The sequence below is a fragment of the Odontesthes bonariensis genome, chromosome 15 (genome assembly GCF_027942865.1).
Source record: "Odontesthes bonariensis isolate fOdoBon6 chromosome 15, fOdoBon6.hap1, whole genome shotgun sequence".
In the NCBI taxonomy this organism is placed as follows: Eukaryota; Metazoa; Chordata; class Actinopteri; order Atheriniformes; family Atherinopsidae; genus Odontesthes; species Odontesthes bonariensis.
In genome coordinates, this window is record NC_134520.1 from 35,846,688 (window position 1) to 35,871,986 (window position 25,299).

The 25,299-nt window shown below is 42.8% G+C and overlaps 3 protein-coding genes across 3 annotated transcripts in view; all 3 read left to right on the forward strand.

The window, feature by feature from the left end:
- LOC142400850 (zinc transporter ZIP3-like) overlaps positions 1-4,184 on the forward strand; it is a 5,378-nt gene extending 1,194 nt beyond the window's left edge. The window contains exons 2-3 of the mRNA XM_075486086.1: positions 1,002-1,242; positions 2,159-4,184. Of these exons, the coding sequence (XP_075342201.1) occupies positions 1,036-1,242; positions 2,159-2,899 (948 nt within the window). The 5' untranslated portion in view covers positions 1,002-1,035 and the 3' untranslated portion in view covers positions 2,900-4,184. The remainder of the gene's footprint in view (positions 1-1,001; positions 1,243-2,158) is intronic.
- Positions 4,185-10,097: 5,913 nt separating this feature from the next.
- On the forward strand, positions 10,098-15,588 carry LOC142400853 (uncharacterized). The gene is made up of 3 exons (XM_075486089.1): positions 10,098-10,724; positions 14,560-14,851; positions 15,058-15,588. Exons 2-3 carry the CDS (start codon positions 14,573-14,575, stop codon positions 15,394-15,396), a joined length of 618 nt encoding a protein of 205 aa, XP_075342204.1. The 5' UTR covers positions 10,098-10,724; positions 14,560-14,572; the 3' UTR covers positions 15,397-15,588.
- Positions 15,589-19,897: 4,309 nt separating this feature from the next.
- LOC142400843 (excitatory amino acid transporter 5-like) overlaps positions 19,898-25,299 on the forward strand; it is a 32,321-nt gene continuing 26,919 nt past the window's right edge. The window contains exon 1 of the mRNA XM_075486077.1: positions 19,898-20,164. Within this exon, the coding sequence (XP_075342192.1) occupies positions 19,910-20,164 (255 nt within the window). The 5' untranslated portion in view covers positions 19,898-19,909. The remainder of the gene's footprint in view (positions 20,165-25,299) is intronic.

Consider the following 25,299-nt stretch of genomic DNA (forward strand, 5'->3'; position numbering starts at 1 on the left):
AAAAGTATTCATCCAAATAATTACTTGAGTAAGAGTAAAAAAGGTGAAAAAACTACTCGAGTACTGAGTAACTGTTGAGTAACGTGTGATTTATTTGTTAACACAAGCATTCAATCAGACAGACAAAAATACTAAATAATCATCTTTAGGCAAATTACAGTTCATCCAATTGATCAAATAAATTAAAATTAATTAATTAATTACAAAGTAGCTTAAATTAGAATAATCCAGGTAAAATCAAGAACTTTAATAAAACAATAAAAGAGACTTAGGAAATGTTTAAAACATATGTAACCCATATGTAACCTAAAAAACAAACATTCACCTATCCATGGGGGAAAAACGAGTTTAGGAAACTTAGCGCTACATGTTTCCTCAAGTTAGATGTTGAGTTTCTGCTGAAATGTGCGTTTGTTTTGGTTGCCACAGAAGACACATAATGTAGCTGCTGTTTCTCACTCTTTGTAAGGTAAACATGCTTTCAGTATGAGGCCTCGTCTGCGTCTTCATTTCCCACCGTTGGTTCTGACATTTTTCATCTGTTTCTTTCTTTGTTTGCTACGACTGCTAATGCTAAAGCTAACCCGTCCCGCCGCTGAGATCGAGTACGGTCACGTGACCAGACTGCACGGCTGCGTCTGATTGGTGGAACACAGTCAGGTGGTAGAGCCTTTGGCGGAAGTCTCTCTCTCTGTCAGAATAAAACATTAAAATGAGGCGTACGCGGGGGGATAAAAATAATGAGGCGTAGAATACCAAAGAGGTAAGAAGAAAAGTAACCAGCTCATTGTAGCCTAATGTAGCGGAGTAAGAGGACAGTTTCTGCTGCACACATCTACTCAAGGAAAAGTAAAAAGTATAGAGATTTAAAACTACTCCTGGAAGTATAATGTTTTCAAAAACTTACTCAAGTAAATGTAACTCGTTACTACCCACCTCTGGTCCTAAATCAGATATCTGTATCTGGGTTTAAACGCATTTCCTTTGACTCTGTCCCGTAGACGCAGTGATGACGCTTCATCGGTTGTAGTCAGGATGCAGATCCTGGTGGCCAAGCTGCTGGGCCTGCTGGGGCTGTTCGGCCTCATGCTGGCCGGGGTTCTGGTCCCAGTGCGGCTCCTGATGGTCGACTACGAGAAGGCTCACAGGTACCGGCGGGCGCTGTCTCTGTGCAACTCGTTCGGAGGAGGCGTGTTCCTCGCCACATGCTTCAACGCTCTGCTGCCCACCGTCAGAGACAAGGTAAACGCATTTATCGCCACCCGACCCGAGCAGCAGCCGGTCGGTCCATCACACAGAAACATAAGAAACGGCCCGAAGAGACGCAGAGAAACTCCAACCAGGAAGATTAAAAGGAGATTCAAATGTAGACGAAGAAATACAGAAATAAATCGGTTTAATCGCTAAAAAAATCTGTAACCTGAAGATAAAAAGCTGTTTAGCAAAGAAAAGATTCAGTCACAGAGTGATTAAATTAATTAAATTTTATTAAATTTTTCTTTTTCTTTTATTAAATGAATACATCGATGAGTAAACCTATAAATGGCAGATTATAATCAATATATTTGTCACTGCTCGGATAATTCTTTTATATTCACTGGATTTTATTGGATCAGAAAATATGATGAATAAAGAAGGAAATAAATGGATTTTTTTTTAATTATAAAAAATATTAAGTATTTTATTTATTTGTTCATTTTATTTTTAATTATATTAAGTAATTAATTTATTTGTTCATTTTATTTTAAATTATATTAAGTAATTAATTTATTTGTTCATTTTATTTTAAATTATAAAACATATTAAGTATTTAATTTATTTGTTCATTTTATTTTAAATTATAAAAAATATTAAGCAATTAATTTATTTGTTCATTTTTTTAAATTATAAAAAAACATTAAGTATTTCATTCATTTGTTTATTTTATTTTAAATTATAAAAAATATTAAGTATTTCATTCATTTATTTGTTCATTTTATTTTAAATTATAAAACAATATTAATTATTTAATTTATTTGTTTGTTTTATATTAAATTATAAAAAATATTAAGTATTAACTATTTGTTCATTTTATTCTGCATCTTTATTTGAAAAATTCTCACTGCGAGATGTGAACCTAATCCCACCGCCTTTTCTGGTTTTGGTTTGGCGTCCTCAGGTGGACGCCGTGTTCCAGCGGCTGCAGATCAGCAGCGACTATCCTCTGGCGGAGACGATGATGATGGTGGGCTTCTTCCTCACCGTCTTCGTGGAGCAGACCATCCTGACCTTCCGGAAGGAGAAGCCGTCCTTCATCGACCTGGAGACCTTCAACGCTGGCGGCTCTGAGGCCGGCAGCGACTCGGAGTACGACACGCCCTTCATCCCCGCGGCGCGCGGCTCTGCGGGCAGCGGCGGGCTGCACGGACACCATCACGGACACCTGAGCCCGGCCGAGCTGGCGGGGGCGGGGCCTCTGAGGCTGGCCAGCCTGGTCCTGGCTCTGTCGGCGCACTCGGTGTTCGAGGGCCTGGCGCTCGGCCTGCAGGAGGACGCCGCCAAGCTGGGCAGCCTCCTGCTGGGCGTGGCCGTGCACGAGACGCTCGCCGCCGTCGCCCTCGGCGTGAGCGTGGCCAAGGCGTCACTCGGCATGCGGGACGCCGCCAAGCTGGGCGTGACGGTCAGCCTGATGATCCCCCTGGGGACGCTGGTGGGGATGGGCATCGAGTCCACGCAGACGCTGGCGGGCGCCGTGGTGTCGCTGCTGCTGCAGGGACTCGCCGCCGGAACCTTCCTCTTCGTCACCTTCTTCGAGATCCTGTCCCGAGAGCTGGAGGACAAACGGGACCGGCTGCTCAAGGTGCTCTTCCTCATCCTGGGCTACGCCGCGCTCGCCGTGCTCGTCTTCATCAAGTGGTGACGGACGGGAAACGCACAGAGGCGGGTCGCTGGCTGCAGACACACCGGATCAGGTGACTCACAGCGGTTTAGTCCAACCTGAAATATTTATACGCTAGTTTAAACATATGTTTAGGAACATGTGTTTTATAAAATACTGTCAAAAGAACCTTTTTGTTGGAAATTAAAGTCCAGAATTTGGCTTCGACCCGACTGTCGGAAAAAGGAATTTCTCTCTAAATGAACTTATTTTGCATCTTTATTGGAAAAATTCTTACAGATCTTTTTCCATCGTTTGTTCCTCATGCAAACTGGACAGAATTTTTTTTTTTTTTTTCTAATTATTTATTTCAATCTTACAGCATTTTATGATATAAAATATCTAAATCAATAATTCAGATTAAAGTTTAAATCACAAAGTAAGTAAGAATCATTCGTTTAATCCTGGAACATCTCGCCGTGGTGGCCCCACGTCCCCCTGCAGCTGACCCTCGGACCCTCGCCTTCCCTACATTTGATCTTTCCGTGTCAGAAGGGAAAAGAATCTAACCCTAATCCCACCACCTCTTCTGGTTTTGGTTTGGCGTCCTCAGCTGGGCGCCGTGTTCCAGCTGCAGATCAGCGGCGACTCTTTGGGCTGACTAACGGACCGCTGGCTGCAGAAACACCGGATCAGGTGACTCCTCGTGTCCTCGCAGATGTTTAGTCCAACCTGAAATATTTATACGCTGCTCAGAAACACTGAACACGAGTTTAGGAACATGTGTTTTATAAAATCCTGTCAAAGTAACCTTTTTTTTTTGGAGATTAAAGTCCAGAATTTGGCTTCGACCCGTCTGTCGGAAAGGAATTTCTCTCTAAATGAACATCCTTCGTCCATATTATGCTCAACATTGAAGACGTCTGTCAGTGTCTGTGCTGACTCATCCGGGGAATCCTGGACTTGTTTCCTTTGTTCCTGAAGATGTTTCACCTTTCATCCAAAAGGTGAAACATCTTCAGTTCTTCAGAAACCAAGAAAAGAAGTTTGGCTTTGTCCTGCCTCAGAGATCGGCTCCAGTTGCCGGTTCGTGTTGGATATTTAAGCCGTTAATGAGTTTTTCTGTGGGTGTTTATGAAGCTTTAATCTCCCCAAAAATACACTGGAGTCTTTTCTGTGACGACCTGAAGGTCGTTGAGCATCAACTTGCCGTTTGTTCTTATTTATTTTCACGATGACTTCTTTATCAGATTTGTATTTATGATGGTTTATGTTTCTAGAGGTGATTTTAGTTTTGTTAGCTGGAATAAAACTGATCCTAAACAGATTCTGGGTGTTTTTGTTTCATGGAAATAAGGAATTTAAATGTATTTATACAGCACAATACACCAAAAAGGTCAAATGAAAGTGCTTTGCAGTGAACATAAACGCATCAAATAAATTACAAAAGTAAAACGGAGAGAAAAATACAGCGAAGGGAAAGTTATTAAAGTCCGAATCCTAAAATTAAATGCAGCGTCCTCAGGTTTGAGTTAAAAGAAGAAGAGTTGGATCATCTGTTAGACAGCAGGAAATACTCTGTTCCTGCGCCCGCCAACTAGCCGGACTAACTTCATCAACACCAAAACGAGGCTGGAACTCGGCTCACAGGACGCAGCAGGGGGTAAGAAGATGTTCATAAATGATGTTGCTGATATGGGATGTCATACAGCTTCTTGTCAAAAGAGGCGAACTATCCCTTTAATGAGTGTTTGTGAGGGATTATAACTCCCAGGTGATGCGGTGATGTAGATCTGTGTGTCGTCCACCGCTGTGGGAGCATGTTTAGTTCCTTTGTGTAATGCTGAGGTAAATGATGAATAAAAGAGGCCCCAGAATGAAACCCTGAGGAACTCCACCTGATGTTTTTGTCTGATCAGATGTGTGATCACCTGAAGACAGAAAATAGTCTCTGTTTGTGTTTAATATGATGCTTTTTAATGACTTTAACAGGACGAGTCTCAGTGCTCAGAGTTAGTTTAGCTTTTTCTAGGACATTACCTAAAATGGGAATGTTTGATATCGGCCTGGAATCATTCTTTGGGTGAGGGGTCCGGCTTGATGTTTTGCCGTTTTAAGGGTGTCTCAGATGTTTTATAATGTTTTTAAAAGACCGCTATGGGAGCATGTTTAGTTCCTTTGTGTAATCTGAGTCTGCTTGAGCAGGTAAATGATGAATAAACGAGGCCCCAGAATGAAGCCCTGAGGAACTCCACGTGACACAAAGTAATCTGTTCAATAAGATTTAAACCAGTTTAGTTCTCAAGTGTGTGATCTGAGTCGGTTGGAGCAGGTAAATGATGAATAAAAGAGGCCCCAGAATGAAACCCTGAGGAACTCCACGTGACACAAAGTAATCTGTCTGTTAAATAAGATTTAAACTAGTTCAGTTCTGCAGGTTGTAAGTGTGTGATCTGAGTCAGTTGGAGCAGGTAAATGATGAATAAAAGAGGTCCCAGAATGAAACCCTGAGGAACTCCACCTGCTGTTTTTGTCTGATCAGATGTGTGATCACCTGAAGACACAAAGTAGTCTCTGTTTGTGTTTAATATGATGTTTTTTAATGACTTTAACAGGACGAGTCTCAGTGCTCAGAGTTAGTTTAGCTTTTTCTAGGACTTTACCTAAAATGGGAATGTTTGATATGGGCCTGGAATCATTCTTTGGGTGAGGGGTCCGGCTTGATGTTTTGCCATTTTAAGGGTGTCTCAGATGTTTTATAATGTTTTTAAAAGACCGCTATGGGAGCATGTTTAGTTCCTTTGTGTAATCTGAGTTGGTATGAGCAGGTAAATGATGAATAAACGAGGTCCCAGAATGAAACCCTGAGGAACTCCACCTGCTGTTTTTGTCTGATCAAATGTGTGATCACCTGAAGACACATAGTAGTCTCTGTCTTTTATTTTGTTGCTTTAAACTCTTTTTGAAATTTCAGGAATGTTTATTTGTGGAAATTGACCACAATGACATTTTAAAGGAGCTCCTCAGGTTAATTAAACCAGGTTATTAAATCAATATATCCTGATTTAATAACCTGTATGGTTTATTAAACCAGGTTAATTCAGAACAGAAGTCTGGTTATTGTTGGGCAAAAAGGTTAAAGGTGGAGGAACCGCTTCTCCAAATCCAAGCAGAGCGAAGGCCTAATCTTTCCCAGAACAGCACGCTATCCTCTGCCAGCTTGAAGTTGTTCAACTGAAACTTTTCTCCAGAAGCTTCAGAAACTGACCCAGTTCAGCCCTGAAAACTCGGGGCATGTGTTCCAGGTGCAGCCTGGAGGACACGGAGGTAAAAGTGTGCCAAAAATCATCATTTTGGATTAAATTTAACCAGAAGAAAAGTATTAATCAGTGAGGATAGTAAGTGTAAAGATAAGAATCTGGATGGAAAAAGGTCATGTGGACCGATGAGTCTGGGTGCAGCTCCCATCATGCTTTGCTTCTACTGCACCAACCCATGGAGGTGGAGTTATGACCTGAGGTTGCTTCAGTCGGCCAGGTGGAGGTTCTGCAACGTAATGAGGTCGGCTGATTCCCGAATATGTTTTCAGGCTCAAAACTAAAGGAGACCAGAGTCCAAACCTGAACCCTGCTGAGGACCTCTGGGATGCTTTGGGTTAGAATTTAAGTAGCAGTCCGACTCTCCGTCATTAAAACCAGATGTTGGAGAAAAAATGGTTCAACTCTGGACTGAAATGAATGTTTGGGCTGGGCAACGATTAAAATGTTTAATCTAATTAATCACATGATTTCCCTGATTAATCACGATTAATCGCATTTGTACGCAGAATCCAAAAGTAGCGTATAGCTTTTAGCATTTAGCTTTATTTGAAATGTGCTGCCATATGAATGAAAGTGCCATAACATTTGTTGTGCAAACACACTTTTAACATCAGCATCTTTCTGTAGTTTTTATGTAGAAGCCTCGCTCCACTGTCTGTTTCCTTGAATGACTTGCTGCTATCAGTTGTGTGTTTTGCCTTTAAGTGATATTTTAGACTGGAACTACTACGCTGAGAAGACAATTCAACTTGGCAGAGTTTACAGATGACTTTGGTTCTGTCGACTCCGCCGTCTGGAAGAACTTTAACATGAAAATGGCCGAGTAAAAGTTCCGTACCCTTCTCCATGTTTGGTGGATCCGCCGATTACTTTCTTTTCCTGTTCCACAGCAGACAGCAGCAGACTTTTACAAAATAAAAGCCTGTGAGCAGCAGACTTTTACAGAATAAAAGCCTGTGAGCAACAGACTTTTACAAAATAAAAGCCTGTGAGCAAAAGACTTTTACAGAATAAAAGCCTGTGAGCAACAGACTTTTACAAAATAAAAGCCTGTGAGCAACAGACTTTTACAAAATAAAAGCCTGTGAGCAACAGACTTTTACAAAATAAAAGCCTGTGAGCAGCAGACTTTTACAGAATAAAAGCCTGTAACAGACTTTTACAAAATAAAAGCCTGTGAGCAACAGACTTTTACAAAATAAAAGCCTGTGAGCAACAGACTTTTACAAAATAAAAGCCTGTGAGCAACAGACTTTTACAAAATAAAAGCCTGTGAGCAGCAGACTTTTACAAAATAAAAGTCTGTGAGCAACAGACTTTTACAAAATAAAAGCCTGTGAGCGACATACTTTTACAAAATAAAAGCCTGTGAGCGACAGACTTTTACAAAATAAAAGCCTGTGAGTAACAGACTTTTACAAAATAAAAGCCTGTGAGCAACAGACTTTTACAAAATAAAAGCCTGTGAGTAACAGACTTTTACAAAATAAAAGTCTGTGAGCAACAGACTTTTACAAAATAAAAGCCTGTGAGCAGCAGACTTTTACAAAAAAAAAAATTGCATTAATGGGCGATAAAATATTTATCGGCGTTAAATAATTAACGAGTTAACTCTTCCAGCCCTAGTTGTGACATTGTCCAAGCTCATTAAAACCTCAGAGAATATAAAGCTAAAGTCCGTTTATTTATCGAAGTGGGGCTTTGATGTGGCCCGGCAGCGTATGAAGAAGCAGCTCAGGACTTTCCAACAGTTCTGCAGGTCAGCTGCGGGTCACATAATCCGTCCAACGCTGCCTGTGACTACGCCACTCAGAGCTGGATGCTCATTGGTTGGCAGGATAATCTTTCAGAAGCTTCCAGAGCCACAGTGTAACTGTGAAACTGAGCTCCTGCCCGTCGGTTTTCCCCAATCATGTTTGACCCCTGCTTTAACGTGACGCTTCCTGCTCCTCGGCTTCATCTGGCAGCGCGTCAGAACCAGCCAACAGCAGTGATTGGATTAGCATAGATGCACCTGAGTTTGGTTGTTTGTTGACATAGTTTAGAGAAAGCGCTGGCAAATCCCAGTGGCAGGACCAGGGCCCCTGCAGGCTACTGCTTTAATCCCACAGTCAAGGTCGGCTGTAATGTGATCAATCAGAGCCCAATCTGCAGATTAAAGGCAGAACTCGGCTGCATTTTGATGCTTCCCGTTAGAACGATTCTACGAACTCTGAGGCTGGATTGGTTGTTGGTTTTGTGTCCAATTGAAGATGATGTTTTTCAGAACTTTTCCTCCCCGCCTTTAGAAAGAACATCTGACATTTATTAAAGGTGACATATTGTATAAAACTCCTTCCTGTTCCTGGGAGCATATATCAGGGCGTCTGAGGTGTAAACTCCTTCTTCCTGTTCTTGGGAGCATATATCGGGGCGTCTGAGGTGTAAAACTCCTTCTTCCTGTTCCTGGGAGCATATATCAGGGCGTCTGAGGTGTAAAACTCCTTCTTCCTGTTCCTGGGAGCATATATCAGGGCGTCTGAGGTGTAAAACTCCTTCTTCCTGTTCCTGGGAGAACATATCAGGGCGTCTGAGGTGTAAAACTCCTTCTTCCTGTTCCTGGGAGCATATATCGGGGCGTCTGAGGTGTAAAACTCCTTCTTCCTGTTCCTGGGAGCATATGTCAGGGCGTCTGAGATGTAAAACTCCTTCTTCCTGTTCCTGGGAGCATATATCGGGGCGTCTGAGGTGTAAAACTCCTTCTTCCTGTTCCTGGGAGAACATATCAGGGCGTCTGAGGTGTAAAACTCCTTCTTCCTGTTCCTGGGAGAACATATCAGGGCGTCTGAGGTGTAAAACTCCTTCTTCCTGTTCCTGGGAGCATATATCGGGGCGTCTGAGGTGTAAAACTCCTTCTTCCTGTTCCTGGGAGAACATATCAGGGCGTCTGAGGTGTAAAACTCCTTCTTCCTGTTCCTGGGAGAACATATCAGGGCGTCTGAGGTGTAAAACTCCTTCTTCCTGTTCCTGGGAGCATATATCGGGGCGTCTGAGGTGTAAAACTCCTTCTTCCTGTTCCTGGGAGAACATATCAGGGCGTCTGAGGTGTAAAACTCCTTCTTCCTGTTCCTAGGAGCATATATCAGGGCGTCTGAGGTGTAAAACTCCTTCTTCCTGTTCCTGGGAGCATATATCAGGGCGTCTGAGGTGTAAAACTCCTTCTTCCTGTTCCTGGGAGCATATATCAGGGCGTCTGAGGTGTAAAACTCCTTCTTCCTGTTCCTGGGAACATATATCAGGGCGTCCGAGGTGTAAAACTCCTTCTTCCTGTTCCTAGGAGCATATATCAGGGCGTCTGAGGTGTAAAACTCCTTCTTCCTGTTCCTGGGAGCATATATCAGGGCGTCTGAGGTGTAAAACTCCTTCTTCCTGTTCCTGGGAGCATCAGGCATGTAGAAATCCAATCCAATATATGCTCCCAGCATGTAGAAAAAAAAGGTACATATATGTACTTTTAGGTCCAATAATTAACCCTAGGGGGTACATTAGTATAGATTGTACCTCAGGGGATAAAAAAGGACTCGTACTGTACCCCTATTTCTGAGTGCATTGAAAATGATCCAGCGTGCACCACGGGGGTACCGCAAGGATCTGTTGTGGGGCCGCTACTGTTCAGCCTAAATATCAACGACTTCCCATCCCAGCGCTTCTATGTTTAAATGAATAATGACCCAGTGTAATACGTGATGTGCTGCTGTGAGTTTTACCACCTGATAAGGGGTCAGATGGTTTTATTCTGGGATGTTCTGAGGACAGTATCATGTTGGGTGAACGGGAAGGTCAGCTGAGTTGACGAACTTCCTCATCGAGTAACTGACACACCACCTTTTAATCAGTCCGACCTATTGTCACATCTGATATTTCACCCGAGTTTAGTGAAACGATACGAGGGAGAAACAGTTTGAACGCCAACAGGATGTCGTTACCTCAAAAAGCAGGTTTAACGACATATCATGTTTCATGTAAATGTTATCAGAGCCCTCGCTGCTGCGTTGCTGTATCACCTGAATATTTGGACACATCAGTCAGCTTTTTAATTGGCTTTTAACCCAGCATGAGACTCTGTTTCTGTTATTGTTTTCATTGTTTTAATATTGTTTTATGCCTTGTATTTTGTGTTGTACAGCACTTTGTTTCAGCCACGGCTGTGTTAAAAGGCTATATAAATTGAGTTGAGTTGAGTTTTGTGAGGAGGAAGTCATTCTTTCTGTTAATCTTCAGTTTCGTAACGACTGTGTGAAAGAGAGAGAGGAAGTGAAAGTATTTCAAGTTCTTTTATTCAGTCAAAACAGGACCAACAACCTGATTCTCTCAAAGTCAAAGTCGGCTTTATTTTCAATGCTACGATACATCCACAGACGCACTGAAAATTTAAATTTCTGAAGTTTACAAGTGCATAAGCAGCCCTGCGGCAGGAGGCGGAGCCTCTGAACCCTTCCCTGAGTTTGTTCCTTTAAGAAGAAGACAGACAGAAGCCGTCGGACAGATTCGCCCTCTGAAGGAGTCGGGTAAGTCACTATATTTACTGACTCACAGGTTCACCTGATGCACATCTGTGTCAGGTGACCCTCAGCATCTTTCTGTAGTTTTTATGTAGAAGCCTCGCTCCACTGTCTGTTTCCTTGAATGACTTGCTGCTATCAGTTGTGTGTTTTGCCTTTAAGTGATATTTTAGACTGGAACTACTACGCTGAGAAGACAATTCAACTTGGCAGTGTTTACAGATGACTTTGGTTCTGTCGACTCCGCCGTCTGGAAGAACTTTAAAATGAAAATTTCCGAGTAAAAGTTCCGTACCCTTCTCCATGTTTGGTGGATCCGCCGATTACTTTCTTTTCCTGTTCCACAGCAGACAGCAGCAGACTTTTACAAAATAAAAGCCTGTGAGCAATAGACTTTTACAAAATAAAAGCCTGTGAGCAGCAGACTTTTACAAAATAAAAGCCTGTGAGCAGCAGACTTTTACAAAATAAAAGCCTGTGAGCAGCAGACTTTTACAAAATAAAAGCCTGTGAGCAATAGACTTTTACAAAATAAAAGCCTGTGAGCAGCAGACTTTTACAAAATAAAAGCCTGTGAGCAGCAGACTTTTACAAAATAAAAGCCTGTGAGCAGCAAACTTTTACAAAATAAAAGCCTGTGAGCAATAGACTTTTACAAAATAAAAGCCTGTGAGCAGCAGACTTTTACAAAATAAAAGCCTGTGAGCAATAGACTTTTACAAAATAAAAGCCTGTGAGCAGCAGACTTTTACAAAATAAGATCCTGTGAGCAACAGACTTTTACAAAATAAAAGCCTGTGAGCAGCAGACTTTTACAATAATAAAATAAACTAGAAAGCTGCAAGCAGCTGTGAGCGGGACCGAGGTGTGCGTACGTTGGAGGTGCGCACGTTGGGCATGCGCTGGACGCCGTAGTCGCGCAGCTCTGCCCACATGCACAATAGCCTCTGCGTACGTACGAGCACATAATAACCCCAATGCGAAGGCGTTTTTGAAAATTTCTAGGGGGCGCCACTGAGCCATTTTGCTCCGTCCATACACGATACCCTTTACATACGTACGAGGTCGTCAGGGTGGACGTGTGTGCCAAGTTTCATGACTTTGCGATGATGATAAGGCTTTCAAACCACAGACGCCATCACAGGATTTTCACCACCTGGCCACGCCCACACCGTTCAGAGTTTGGAAAAGTTTCTCCATGACTCTTTCCCCCCATGTCTTAAGAGTAACCTGGCCAAGTTTGAAGCTTGTAGCATTAAATCTGTAGGAGGAGTTTGATCAAATGCGAGGTGTGGGAAAAAAAGACGTTTGCGACCACCAGCAGGTGGCGCTGTAGGTGTTTATCACTATTTTATATGTGCGCATTCAAGCTGGGTACAGATATCACCGTATGAAGTTTGGGACAGATTGGATAATGTATGTGGAAGTTATAAGCGACTTAATTTTTCATGGCGAGTCATAAATTTGAGGCGTCGCCACGGCCACGCCCTTTGAGGTTTGAAAAAGTTTCTACATGATTTTACACCCCCATGTCTTAAGAGTAACCTGGCCAAGTTTCAAGGTTTTTGCATTAAATATGTAGGAGGAGTTCGATTAAATGCGAGGTGTGGAAAAAAAAAGACGTTTCCAACCACCAGCAGGTGGCGCTGTGTGTGGATATCACTATTTTATATGTGCGCGTTCAGGCTGGGTCCAGCCTTTACCGTATGAAATTTGAGACAGACTGGATAATGTATGTGGGAGTTATAAGCGACTTAATTTTTTATGGCGAGTGATGGCAAGTCATCAAACTTTGAGGCGTTGCCACGGCCACGCCCTTTAAGTTTTGAAAAAGTTTCTCCATGATCTTATCCCCCCCATGTCTTAAGAGTAACCTGGCCAAGTTTGAAGTCTGTGGCATTAAATCTGTAGGACAAGTTCGATCTTAAGCAAGGCGTGGAATCGGTCAAAAATGGCACGAAAACGCACTTTCCATCCAAAATGGCCGCCTTCCTGTGTACGTGGGACCATGGCGGCAAGAGACTTTTTTTTGCGTCTGGGCATGATGAATGAGTGTACCGAATTTCATTGTCCTACGCGAAACTAACCCCATTGCGGGCACCATTTTTAAGCATTGTAGGGGGCGCTACAGAGTCAATGCGCGACTCCCAAAAATATAAAGTTTAGATTCTTTCATGTCGTCGACTGGACCTTACAGATACAATAGGGTCCTTGCAGTTTCACTGCTCGGTCCCTAATAATAAAGCAGGGGGGGTCCGTGGCGTAGTGGGTTGAGCAGGCGCCCCATGTACAGAGGCTATAGTCCTCGCTGCAGCTGGCCCCGTTTCGAGTCCCACATCGGACGGCCCTGTGCTGCGTGTTGTTCCCCCTTTCTGCCCCCTGCTTCCTGTCTCTCTATTTTTAAAAAATTTAATGTATCCATTTTTTTAAATAAATAAATAAACCGGCGTTAATGTGCGATAAAATATTTATCGGCGTTAAATAATTAACGAGTTAACGCGATAATAACGAGTTAACTCGCCCATTTCGTACCTGAATTATAAATAAACTTTTGTGTTAAAAACTAAATAATGTCTCCGTGGCTGCGTGAGGGTTGAGGAAAATGGGTCACGTTTATGGTGTGCCTTGGTTACCCGTAACACAAATAATAAAACCTTCCAGTGATAAACAAAAGGTACAAATACGGCCCCTGAACCCCATCTGGTTCAGAGAGAACAGACCGGGGGATCGTTGGGGGTCTGAGGGGCTGATTGTGGGACCGCAGGTTCGGGAGGATTCCTGCAGATGCAGGAGCTCCTCTCAGGTCAGAGCTTGAACCGGCGTCACTGCTGTCAGAGAAAAGATTAAATGACTTTAAATGTTTGGTGACATCTCTATGGCAACGCTATCAGACAGCTGATCTCCAGGATTGATCGACCTTTACGATCAGAGAGGGAATTCTCCGTGTTTTACAGTAAATCCGTCTGGAAAAAAAAAAAGGAAGCAAACATGGTGAACCGGTTAAACATTTACAGAATCGGCGCTGTTCCAGATATTACTGTCAGGGAGCAGAAAATGTTGGTTAAACATCTAGAGAAGATGGAAATGTGAGCTGAATTGGTCATTTTTGTTCTTTTTTTTTTTGGACAGCCGGGCTTTGTTCCCAGTTATGTTTTAAGAGAACTTTTAGGGCTTCACACTTGATCAGCAGAAGTAAAAAGAGCCGATCTTACATGATGTGAAGCTGAATGTGTGTCGCCCTGCTCGTGTTGAGTGGAATAAAAGAATGAACCCGGGTGTTGTACCTCTGCACACAGTGTCCAGCACTGAAAAAAATGCCCCTCCAAAAATAAGTAAAAAAAAACAACAAATAAAAGACGTTTTTGCTTGAGATAAGCAAAAAATCTGCCAATGGAACTAGTGAAAATCGGCTTGTCAAGATTTCTTGAAATAAGATGTGATATTTAGGACTTTTGAGATAAAAGTGATCTTGAAATTAGCTTAAAAACCTCTTCAAATGTCAAAAAAAGCTTGTTTCATGTGAAATATGACTCAAAACAATTTGTTTTCAAGACTTTTTCATTTAACAAGTTATTCCAGATGTATTGTATTAAAAAAAGTCCCTATATCTGGCTGAAATAGAACTTGTTAGGCAGTTGTGTCTTATATTAAGTGTAATGAGATACTCAATGAGACTTAGATTTTTTCCAATGAGGTTACTGCTGTTTATTTACGCAGCTTCTTTGATAAGCATTTCCCATAAACTCAATCTGGGCTTTTATTTAAAGCGTGCACGGCGTCCCTACTCTCTCAGGAATCTTTGTGCCATGAATGTCAACGAGTGTCCCTATTACTCTCTCAGACACATCTGCGGCATGGACGTCTACGACTCGCTGTGGAACAAGAATAAGGACGTGGCCGAGCAGACGCTCAGGGCGCCGTTTGTTCAGCACATGCAGGCCGGAGACCTGCAGGCCGATGACTACACCTGCTTCATGATCCAGGACTTCAACTACCTGGTGAAGGTGACGGAGATGCTGCAGGAGATGTGCCAGAGAGGGACACTCCCCGATGACATCCAGCAGTTCATGCAAGACAGATACAAGAGCTACAAGGAGTACGCCGTGGAAACGCTGAAGCAGTTCAACCTGAGCGTGAGAAACCGTCACTTTCATTCAGTCAACAATAGTCATTACTGCTCGTAAAGACGAGGAAGTTTGAGTTAAACATTGAAGGAAAGTCAGAATTATTGATCTGTACACTGAACACGAACTTAACCGGTTTCTTCTAAATATTCTGCTGAACTGATTTATTGATTCATATCCAGGATCTGTAACATATCCACCCGTTACCCCCACAGGGCGTGTCGGAGATCAAAGCGATCCCCGTCATGGAGAAGTACCTGTCGGACTACGAGGCCGCCATGAACGAGCAGGAGCCCATCTTCTTCGCCGTGGCCCTCCTTCCCTGCGCCAGGCTCTGGCTGTGGCTCGCCCAAAACCTCAAGGAAAGGGAGTTCAACGCCTACTTCACCTGGAAGAAGAACAACATGGTGGGGCACCCCGAGGACCACTACAGGAAGCTGCTGGACAAGCACCTGAAGACCCCCGAGCAGATCAGGAGGGCCGACGCCATCTTCCGCCAGCAGATGCAGAACGAGCGCGATTTCTTCATGGCTTCGTTCAAAGAGCAGAAATGAAATCGAGTGGAAGTTTGCTCCCAGCCGCTGTGATCAGTGGCGATTCCAGAGTCTGTGGGGGCCCCAAGCAAAAAAATCCTAGGGGGCCCTACCGACCAGTGTTCGTCACTAAAACATCTGACACCAACGAAAAATGTACGAAATAAAACCTCTTTTTATTCCAAACATGAAAAACATTGTTATTTTTAAAATATACATGTAAAGAATAAATAAATAACTAAAAAAGACTACGTTGTCTACGTTGGCACTTGATATTCGCCTGTTGCTATTTATCCACCGGGCATAGCTGGCCATCCAATAATAATTGTGTTCATTTAAAGATTCTTTGTGACAAGTAAAGCTGTTCATGATATCGGTTTCATAAGTATGGTTTTTATTTTCCACTAGCCTTGAATTTCCGGCGAACGTTGCCAACAATGGCAAACCCTCTGAGGGGCTAGTTCTCCGCGAACATAGCCTACAGTGGAACTCTACGTGAGTTTGACGAAGTCAACAATGCAATTATGGAATTATAGAACGGCATGTTAACTAGACAATCTTTGACTAAATCATTTAAATTGAACTGCTCAAAGAAAACATGCTCACCACGAACGTTCGCCACTGTTTGAGACCGTTTATAAAGTAACGAGACAATATTTGATTGGATGCACCTCAGCTCTCGGGGCCCCCTAGTGGCTCGGGGCTCCAAGCAGTTGCCTGTTGACAAGGTGCGCCTCTGGCTGTGATTCTGCTCTGCTTTTTATCTTGGTGTGTGTTTTATACAATGGGCCTCATGCAGGAACGTTTTCCTATTTTTATTCTAAATTTCTCACTTTTTCCGTCCTTAACTTTGTTAAAAAGTGTGTAAACGATGAATGCCACCCGTGCGCATTTAAGTGAGCGAGGATAGTAGATCTGCATACTCCACGCCCAAAGTAATCATCATTAGAAAAAGTCACACTTTATTTTTGTTTATGTTTCCATGTGGGCTGTACACCACCAGGGCACAAAGATTGTCTTATGGGTCATTTTTGAACCCGTGAATTATGAAAACATTTAAACACCAGAAAAAAGTTCACTGTTTTTTTCCCCTTTCAATATAATTAATTCAGAAGTAATTACTTCACATTTATATAATAATTTTTGTTTATGTTTCCAGGTGGACTGAAAAAAATGCCCCTCCAAAAATAAGTAAAAAAACAACAAATAAAAGACGTTTTTGCTGGAAATAAGCAAAAGAATCTGCCAATGAAACTAGGAAAAATCGGCTTGTCAAGATTTCTTGAAATAAAATGTGATATTTAGGACTTTTGAGTTAAAAGTGATCTTGAAATTAGCTTAAAAACCTCTTCAAATGTAAAAAAAAAAAAGCTTGTTTCATATGATATGTGACTCAAAACAATTTGTTTTCAAGACTTTTTCACTTAACAAGATATTCCAGATGTATTGTCTTCAAACAAGTCCCTATATCTGGCTGAAATGGTGCTTGTTAGGCAGTTGTGTCTTATATTAAGTGTAATGAGATATTTTGACTAGAAATGAGACAAATATACTTGGTAAGACTTTGATTTTTTCCAGTGTGGGCTGTACACCACTAGGGTACAAAGATTGTCTTATGGGTCATTTTTGACCCGTGAATTATGAAAACATTTAAACACCAGAAAAAAGTTTTTTTCCCTTTCAATATAATTAATTCAGAAGTAATTACTTCACATTTATATAATAGCAATAATAAACCTTTATTATGTAAAAGAAAACTGAGAAAACAAGAAAACTGTTGGTCCAACTGACAGTTGGTTTGAGGTTAAAAAAAAAAATTGTTATCCTGAAAACTGGTGATTGTTTTTTTGTATTGTGTAACAAAAAATATATGATAAAAATGTATTGAATTGAGTTGAATAGATAAATAACAGGTGGTTTCATCATACAAAATAGATTTTGGATTTAAAATTCAATTAAGTTGCTTTATTTTGGGGCTTTGGTAGGGCGGGGCATTTTTATTTTTATTTTTATTTTTTTATTATTTTAAACAGAATGTTAAGACCGCACAAAGGGTTAAAGGGATAATTCGTGCATTAATTCGCTGTTTTGTGGACCCGGGCTGCTCTGTTTCCCTGCAGTCTGACTGTAGGAGCTATTTGTTATTTTGTAATATTTGGCTCACTTATTATTTAGTTATCTTTTGGGGATTTAGTTTGGGGAATAAACCTTTTTTGGTCGTTTATGATATTTAGTATCGTTTGAGTTAATTTGGGTATTTAATTCTGTTTTTATTTTGAAAGCATGTGGTAGCTGGGGCGCACTGGGAGAGTTCACTTAGATGGGCAGGCACCTGGGAGGGCAAATAGGTTTTTACCAGGGCAAGAGAGGCAGCAAAGGCCCATTGTTCTTTGTTTGTTTGCTTGTGTTTGGAGAAATAAACCTAAATAAACCAAATTTTTTGCCTGGACAATGGACTCAATTTACCTGCGTAAATTCCCTCCCATGGTGTCTCAGTGGCCGTTTGATTTCATTTAGTTTATTATGGTTTTGACATTTTTTTTGGTTTTGATTATCGACACAAGAGGACGAACAGCCATTACACAGCCAATTACGATCTAATTCATCGTAATATTATCAAATTCAATTAATTAAATTCCAAATTAGTCCAATTCACATAGACCCAGTTAAAAAAAAAGAAAATGTTCATAAATGATATTTCTAATATGGGGTGTCATGTCAAAAGAGGCGAACTGTCCCTTTAAGCAGGTATAGAAAATGGATGGATCTTGTTCTCACAAGCCTTGCTGGATTTTAACAGATCAATAGACGGGCCTCAACTCTGACAATGTTTAAATCAGTTCTGTTTAGCTGTGCATATGACACCTGAAAGTATTTCATTTACGCTCTTCACTTTTAAATGAATGAATGAATTATTATTTTTTATGTTTTGTTTTTTTTAAGTTTTTTTTTAATGATTTTATTGCCTTCTTGTGATTTTATGTAGCTGTAAAGCAAGGCAATTTTATTTATAGAGCACAATTCATACACAAGGCAATTCAAAGTGCTTCAGAGCTACATAAAATCACAAGAAGGCAATCAAATCATTAAAAAGTAATAAATAAATAAATTAAAAAATATATATAAAAAATTTAAAAAATTTAAAAACCCATTAGAAATAATCATTGATTAATTAACTTAAAAGTGAAAAGTGCAGATAAAATACTTTCATGCACAGCTAAATAGAACTGTTTTCAGTCTGGATTTAAACATTCAAGCACTTTGAATTACCGTGTGTACGAATTGTGCTCTACAAATAAAATAGCCTTGCCTTGCCTAGATTATTTTAAAGGACTAATTCCTGCATTAATTTGCTGTTTCGTGGACCCGGGCGGCTCTGTTTCCCTGCAGTCTGACAGTGATAGGCTGACACAGATCAGATTCAGTTAACTCCAAATCTCGCTGACCCTGATTTGAAACTCTGATCTGCCTTCACTGAGGGAGTGAATATCTCTGCTCAGATTTGGAACATCAAAAAGACAAACTGACAAAGAAAAATCTGTTGAAATGAAGGTGATTAAGCTGATGTTCATGATGAAAATCAACAAACTGGCTTCTGAAGACCCTCAACTCAGTTTTATTTTTTTTAAAAGCGTCAATTACAACAAATGTCATCTCAAATTGACTCAAAGGTGGTACAATTCAAGCCAATTACCATCTAATTCATTGTAATATGAAATCAGCCCCAACTGTAAGCACTTAAAATAATAAATAATCCAGGTTAAAAACATTTCTCTTTCGGTGTGCTTATTGTTGAGTTAATATTTTTCTTTCTCCCCTCTTCTTTGATTGCTTTTAACTGTGTTTTTAATTTTCATTCTATTTGTTTTCTCTTTAAATTGCTGCTTTATGCTGTTCTTTTAAATGCCTTGTCTTTATGTAAAGCACATTGAGTTGCCTGTGGGATGAAATGCGCTATATAAATAAAGATGCCTTGCCTAATATTATCAAATTCAATTAATTAAATTCCAAATTAGTCCAATTCACACAGAGCCAGTTAAAAAAAAAAGAAAATGATTATAAATGATGTTGCTGACATGGGAAGTCATACAGCTTCATGTCAAAAGAGGCGAACTGTCCCTTTAACAGATCAATAGATTGTTTTAAAGGAATAATTCGTGCATTAATTTGCTGTTTCGTGGACCCGGGCGGCTCTGTTTCCCTGCAGTCTGACAGTGAAAGCACTATTGAACCTTATTTGCTGACACAGATCAGATTCAGTTAACTCCAAATCTCGCTGACCCTGATTTGAAGATCTGCCTTCACTGGAGGAGTGAAACGGAAACAACAACAGTAGCAGCAGATGCCACAACAGAGACGGAGGAGCGGGTTTTCTCCCACCTGCTTTAAGCCTCTTAGCGGCGTAAGTCTGCCGGCTGCCCGCAGCCTGCAGCCCGGCTGCGCGGCTCCCATCACTGACCCTCTAATCCTGCTGAGGAGAGGTTGGCTCGGCGGCGGCTCAGGTTTGCCAGGACGACCCCACAGCTTCCCGGGGATGGAGGAGCTTCTGCTGCCCAACGGCGAGGAGGAGGTGCGCTCCGAGCGGAGCTCCATCGCTCCCGGAGACTCGGGGGGCACGACGGCGTGGGACCGGGTCAGGTCCTCCCTCCCGGACACGGGAACGGGACACCTGGGCGCGCGGGTGAAGGATTTCTGCGTAATGAACGGGCTGTTGACGCTGTCCGTCGTTTCCGTGGTAACCGGCTGCACTTTGGGCTTCATGCTGAGGGGAACCCAAATGTCCACACAGGTAGGGAACCTTTCCTGTTCCTTCATTCAGACTGTAGCCCCCCCACTGTAGGGCCCCCCAAACCCGGCAGGATCCGGCTGCCATGACAGGCTCACCTGTTGTTATCTCCTGCTGAATCCCAGCTTCATGTTCAACACTCATTCCTCTGATTGTAAACGTTCCTGTCTCTATTTTTACATTTTATTTCTGGTAAACCTCTCAGTCACATTCAGCAGGAACGTTTAATCGTCCTGTTTCTGGATAAATGTGACTTTCTCAGGTGGGAACTGGATTATGTTGCAGGTGTTTACATACAAAGAGTGTTTAAATATGGCGGCTGACAGTGGAAATGAAACAGGTGTAGAAAGTAGGTCTGGGCGAGTTAACTCGTTAGTATCGCGTTAACGCATTGATTATTTAACGCCTATACATATTTTATCGCGCATTAACGCAGTTAAAAAAAAAAAATTATTATTTTTTTTAAATTAAAAAAAACCTAAATTTTTGGAGGGCTTTTGTGCCTTTAATGGATAGGAAAGTTCAGAGAGACAGGAAAAGAAAGTAATCGGCGGATCCACCAAACATGGAGAAGGGTACGGAACTTTTACTCGGCCATTTTCATGTTAAAGTTCTTCCAGACGGCGGAGTCGACAGAACCAAAGTCATCTGTAAACACTGCCAAGTTGAATTGTCTTCTCAGCGTAGTAGTTCCAGTCTAAAATATCACTTAAAGGCAAAACACACAACTGATAGCAGCAAGTCATTCAAGGAAACAGACAGTGGAGCGAGGCTTCTACATAAAAACTACACAAAGATGCTGATGTTAAAAGTGTGTTTGCACAACAAATGTTATGGCACTTTCATTCATATGGCAGCACATTTAAAATAAAGCTAAATGCTAAAAGCTATACGCTACTTTTGGATTCATTTTTGGATTCTGCGTACAAATGCGATTAATCGTGATTAATCAGGGAAATCATGTGATTAATTAGATTAAACATTTTAATCGTTGCCCAGCCCTAGTAGAAAGTAATGAGTTGGCCACAGCACAAGCTCAGATCTCCAGTCCGTGTGAACCTTTGAGCTGTTTCTCTGATGAATATAAAGACTGAGAGATGCTACTGTTGCTTCAAACAGCTAAACTTTCTCTGAACTGTTAGCTTTAATGGAGCTTAATGCTTGGGGCGACCACACTGCGTTCCACTGTGATAGTATGATGACTAAGCAGTCTAATAATACATTTTCACGGAGGATTTTCATTCATTGTGGCCTTGAGGAAAGCTAACGGCTAACAGTAGCATGTGGTGGTCAAACTGTGAATTCAAGGGGAGGAAGGAGCTTGTTCCATTAATGTTGAAGTTGGAACCATTATTAGCTGGCAAATAAATACTCCTGCATGTAAAACACATGTGAAAGGCAGATAAAACCATAAGGATTTAATTATTTTTAACCACTTCTGTCGGTTATTATTGTTTGTAGCAAATATTAGCTTCTAAGTAAAGCCAGCAAGCCGACTTAATGCTAAGCTAGCTAGCATCTCAGACGTTAGTTCAAGGCTTCAATTACACGACTTTGGAGCATTTTTAAAGGCATATTTATCCTTCGTCTAAAAAATTTTTAGTAATATAATATATATAAAATATTTATATTTAGTCCCCGCCTCTCGCCCATTGACTGCTGGGATCGGCTCCAGCCCACCCGCGACCCGATCGACGGATTCAGCGGTATAGATAATGGATGGATGGATGGATTTATATTTAGTAATGTAAACATCCAAGAGTTAGAATGAATAAGTAAGAAATCATCAGGTGTTAAAACTCCGTGAATATTCCCTATTCAGTAACAACAAGAAACTAAGTGAACCCCTGATCCAGCAGCTGGTAGCAGCAGTGTGTGAGAAACTAAGTGAACCCCTGATCCAGCAGCTGGTAGCAGCAGTGAGAAACTAAGTGAACCCCTGATCCAGCAGCCGGTAGCAGCAGTGAGAAACTAAGTGAACCCCTGATCCAGCAGCTGGTAGCAGCAGTGTGTGAGAAACTAAGTGAACCCCTGATCCAGCAGCTGGTAGCAGCAGTGAGTGAGAAACTAAGTGAACCCCTGATCCAGCAGCTGGTAGCAGCAGTGAGTGAGAAACTAAGTGAACCCCTGATCCAGCAGCTGGTAGCAGCAGTGAGTGAGAAACTAAGTGAACCCCTGATCCAGCAGCCGGTAGCAGCAGTGAGAAACTAAGTGAACCCCTGATCCAGCAGCTGGTAGCAGCAGTGAGTGAGAAACTAAGTGAACCCCTGATCCAGCAGCTGGTAACAGCAGTGAGTGAGAAACTAAGTGAACCCCTGATCCAGCAGCTGGTAGCAGCAGTGAGTGAGAAACTAAGTGAACCCCTGATCCAGCAGCTGGTAGCAGCAGTGAGTGAGAAACTAAGTGAACCCCTGATCCAGCAGCTGGTAGCAGCAGTGAGTGAGAAACTAAGTGAACCCCTGATTCAGTAGCTGGTAGCAGCAGTGAGTGAGAAACTAAGTGAACCCCTGATCCAGCAGCCGGTAGCAGCAGTGAGTGAGAAACTAAGTGAACCCCTGATCCAGCAGCTGGTAGCAGCAGTGAGAAACTAAGTGAACCCCTGATCCAGCAGCTGGTAGCAGCAGTGAGTGAGAAACTAAGTGAACCCCTGATCCAGTAGCTGGTAGCAGCAGTGAGTGAGAAACTAAGTGAACCCCTGATCCAGCAGCCGGTAGCAGCAGTGAGTGAGAAACTAAGTGAACCCCTGATCCAGCAGCTGGTAGCAGCAGTGAGAAACTAAGTGAACCCCTGATCCAGCAGCTGGTAGCAGCAGTGAGTGAGAAACTAAGTGAACCCCTGATCCAGCAGCCGGTAGCAGCAGTGAGTGAGAAACTAAGTGAACCCCTGATCCAGCAGCTGGTAGCAGTGAGTGAGAAACTAAGTGAACCCCTGATCCAGCAGCCGGTAGCAGCAGTGAGTGAGAAACTAAGTGAACCCCTGATCCAGCAGCTGGTAGCAGCAGTGAGTGAGAAACTAAGTGAACCCCTGATCCAGCAGCTGGTAGCAGCAGTGAGAAACTAAGTGAACCCCTGATCCAGCAGCTGGTAGCAGCAGTGAGTGAGAAACTAAGTGAACCCCTGATCCAGCAGCCGGTAGCAGCAGTGAGTGAGAAACTAAGTGAACCCCTGATCCAGCAGCTGGTAGCAGCAGTGAGTGAGAAACTAAGTGAACCCCTGATCCAGTAGCTGGTAGCAGCAGTGAGTGAGAAACTAAGTGAACCCCTGATCCAGCAGTCGGTAGCAGCAGTGAGTGAGAAACTAAGTGAACCCCTGATCCAGCAGCTGGTAGCAGCAGTGAGAAACTAAGTGAACCCCTGATCCAGCAGCTGGTAGCAGCAGTGAGTGAGAAACTAAGTGAACCCCTGATCCAGCAGTCGGTAGCAGCAGTGAGTGAGAAACTAAGTGAACCCCTGATCCAGCAGCTGGTAGCAGCAGTGAGAAACTAAGTGAACCCCTGATCCAGCAGCTGGTAGCAGCAGTGAGTGAGAAACTAAGTGAACCCCTGATCCAGCAGCCGGTAGCAGCAGTGAGTGAGAAACTAAGTGAACCCCTGATCCAGCAGCTGGTAGCAGCAGTGAGAAACTAAGTGAACCCCTGATCCAGCAGCTGGTAGCAGCAGTGAGTGAGAAACTAAGTGAACCCCTGATCCAGCAGCCGGTAGCAGCAGTGAGTGAGAAACTAAGTGAACCCCTGATCCAGCAGCTGGTAGCAGCAGTGAGTGAGAAACTAAGTGAACCCCTGATCCAGCAGCTGGTAGCAGCAGTGAGTGAGAAACTAAGTGAACCCCTGATCCAGCAGCTGGTAGCAGCAGTGAGTGAGAAACTAAGTGAACCCCTGATCCAGCAGCTGGTAGCAGCAGTGAGTGAGAAACTAAGTGAACCCCTGATCCAGTAGCTGGTAGCAGCAGTGAGTGAGAAACTAAGTGAACCCCTGATCCAGCAGCCGGTAGCAGCAGTGAGTGAGAAACTAAGTGAACCCCTGATCCAGCAGCTGGTAGCAGCAGTGAGAAACTAAGTGAACCCCTGATCCAGCAGCTGGTAGCAGCAGTGAGTGAGAAACTAAGTGAACCCCTGATCCAGCAGCCGGTAGCAGCAGTGAGTGAGAAACTAAGTGAACCCCTGATCCAGCAGCTGGTAGCAGCAGTGAGAAACTAAGTGATACCCTGATCCAGCAGCTGGTAGCAGCAGTGAGTGAGAAACTAAGTGAACCCCTGATCCAGCAGCTGGTAGCAGCAGTGAGTGAGAAACTAAGTGAACCCCTGATCCAGCAGCTGGTAGCAGCAGTGAGTGAGAAACTAAGTGAACCCCTGATCCAGCAGCTGGTAGCAGCAGTGAGTGAGAAACTAAGTGAACCCCTGATCCAGCAGCTGGTAGCAGCAGTGAGAAACTAAGTGAACCCCTGATCCAGCAGCTGGTAGCAGCAGTGAGTGAGAAACTAAGTGAACCCCTGATCCAGCAGCTGGTAGCAGCAGTGAGTGAGAAACTAAGTGAACCCCTGATCCAGCAGCTGGTAGCAGCAGTGAGTGAGAAACTAAGTGAACCCCTGATCCAGCAGCTGGTAGCAGCAGTGAGTGAGAAACTAAGTGAACCCCTGATCCAGCAGCTGGTAGCAGCAGTGAGTGAGAAACTAAGTGAACCCCTGATCCAGCAGCTGGTAGCAGCAGTGAGTGAGAAACTAAGTGAACCCCTGATCCAGCAGCTGGTAGCAGCAGTGAGTGAGAAACTAAGTGAACCCCTGATCCAGTAGCTGGTAGCAGCAGTGAGTGAGAAACTAAGTGAACCCCTGATCCAGCAGCCGGTAGCAGCAGTGAGTGAGAAACTAAGTGAACCCCTGATCCAGCAGCTGGTAGCAGCAGTGAGAAACTAAGTGAACCCCTGATCCAGCAGCTGGTAGCAGCAGTGAGTGAGAAACTAAGTGAACCCCTGATCCAGCAGCCGGTAGCAGCAGTGAGTGAGAAACTAAGTGAACCCCTGATCCAGCAGCTGGTAGCAGCAGTGAGAAACTAAGTGATACCCTGATCCAGCAGCTGGTAGCAGCAGTGAGTGAGAAACTAAGTGAACCCCTGATCCAGCAGCTGGTAGCAGCAGTGAGTGAGAAACT